Raw genomic sequence first — 1,619 nt, forward strand, 5'->3', positions numbered from 1 at the left:
ACTCAGTGTTTATCTAAACAAAAAACAGTTGTCTTGTGTTGCTGCTGGTAGAAAATATACTTKTAGCAGACGAAACATCCAATCAGATTAACACGTAGTTTGTTCCAAATCTGGTTGGAAATGGAAACATCAAGTTTCAAATTTTTATTTATTTATTTTTTCCCCACAAATCCTTATTCGTCCTTATTGGTGGTTTTTATCTTTTCAGATCCTGGAGGCWTTCTCTGGTGACGACAGCCTTTTTGTACATAATTGCAGCCAGCTCATCTCCCAGAGCGACCGAGTCGTTACCATGCCCCAGTACGAGTTCAGACAAATCTGCGACACCAAGCTGGAGAGTATCAAACGGCGCATCAGCAGCTATCAGCAGGTACAGGGGCATACGTTGGTTTAGTTCTAAACAGATCCTAAAACAGATATCTTGCAGCTTACTGGGATTAAAATCAATGTATTTGTTAAAATAGAGAAAGTCTGCATCCACATTTACCCAGATCTTTTTGTTTGACCCAGTTCTCCCAGGAGCTGAGGGACAAGGTGTGGCCCCCCTTCAGGCAGGCTGGCGTCCGCCCTCACCCACTGGGCTGCATGGACTTTGTTCCCACAAACTGTCACGTCAACTTGATGCAGGTCTCCTACCCCAAAAGTACTACCTCAGCCGGCAGGACTTTCAGCATCCGCTTCGGCCGCAAAAACTCTTTCTTTGGCATGGACCCAGACCAAGGTAAAGGACAAACACATCCACAGCTTAAACTGAACTTCTTTGAGTTTTGTGATAATAGTTCTCAACCCACCTAACAGTGATTATTTTTATCACTTGCCATGCATGTCTTTTTAATTCCCGGGTCGTTGAGAAGAAAACATTTAACCTCAGCTTCACTCGCAAACCCACAGTGAGGGATTTCCTATTAAGACTCCATTAATTTCACAGTATTCTCTGCTTATTGACAGTAGAAATGAATGAATCATGTCACAGACGAGGTCGCTTCAAAGCAGGGGAGGAAGTTTGAAATAGACTCTGGCTGCTGCTGCTGCTGGGAAAGCAAAATAGAAGAGAAAGTGGTTTGATATAAAAGCGAAGAATAATTCAAAGAGAGGATAAAGAGCTTGGAGATTCTGTATGTTTGGATTGAAAACATCTGTCTCCGTCTCTGTCATTACGGGCCCGTCTTTGTCCCGACAGAGTTTGGTGTTAATTAAGCATTCTGGAGTTGAACTGCTGAGCTGTTTCTCCGCTCATCAAGGTTGAAAATGCAACGCAGCTGTCTAGACAAACAGACTGTTAGCGATGCTTGCTGTTCTCCAAGATGCCTTGTCTTCATTTCTTCCTTCAGGCTTCAGCTGCCTGTCAGACATCTGCCCAGCTGTTGTCACTTTGAGACGATGAGCTTTGGTTTTTATGTTGCTGCCTCAACTTGGCTCCAACTATACAGATCAGGGCTCCGCAACCTGCGGCTCTGGGGCCACATGTGGCTCTTTGGTCCCTCTGCAGTGACTCTTTGAAAATGTGACCAAATTTAACAGAAAAAAAACATTTTTTATACCCACAACAGAAATCAATTTGTATGCAAATATATGATCAATACTACAAATACGAAAAGTAAAACAGTTTTGATTAGCTC

General features: G+C 43.0%; 1 protein-coding gene across 1 annotated transcript in view; it reads left to right on the forward strand.

Moving 5' to 3' along the window:
• The window catches only part of LOC106533497 (phosphatidylinositol 3,4,5-trisphosphate-dependent Rac exchanger 1 protein), a gene marked incomplete at its 5' end in the record, with an annotated part of 20,747 nt that overhangs the window by 2,024 nt on the left and 17,104 nt on the right, over positions 1 to 1,619 (forward strand). The window contains 2 exon segments of the mRNA XM_014029830.1: positions 209 to 370; positions 511 to 721. Of these exon segments, the coding sequence (XP_013885284.1) occupies positions 209 to 370; positions 511 to 721 (373 nt within the window).

This window comes from Austrofundulus limnaeus, unplaced genomic scaffold (assembly GCF_001266775.1).
Source record: "Austrofundulus limnaeus strain Quisiro unplaced genomic scaffold, Austrofundulus_limnaeus-1.0 Scaffold957, whole genome shotgun sequence".
Lineage (NCBI taxonomy): Eukaryota > Metazoa > Chordata > Actinopteri > Cyprinodontiformes > Rivulidae > Austrofundulus > Austrofundulus limnaeus.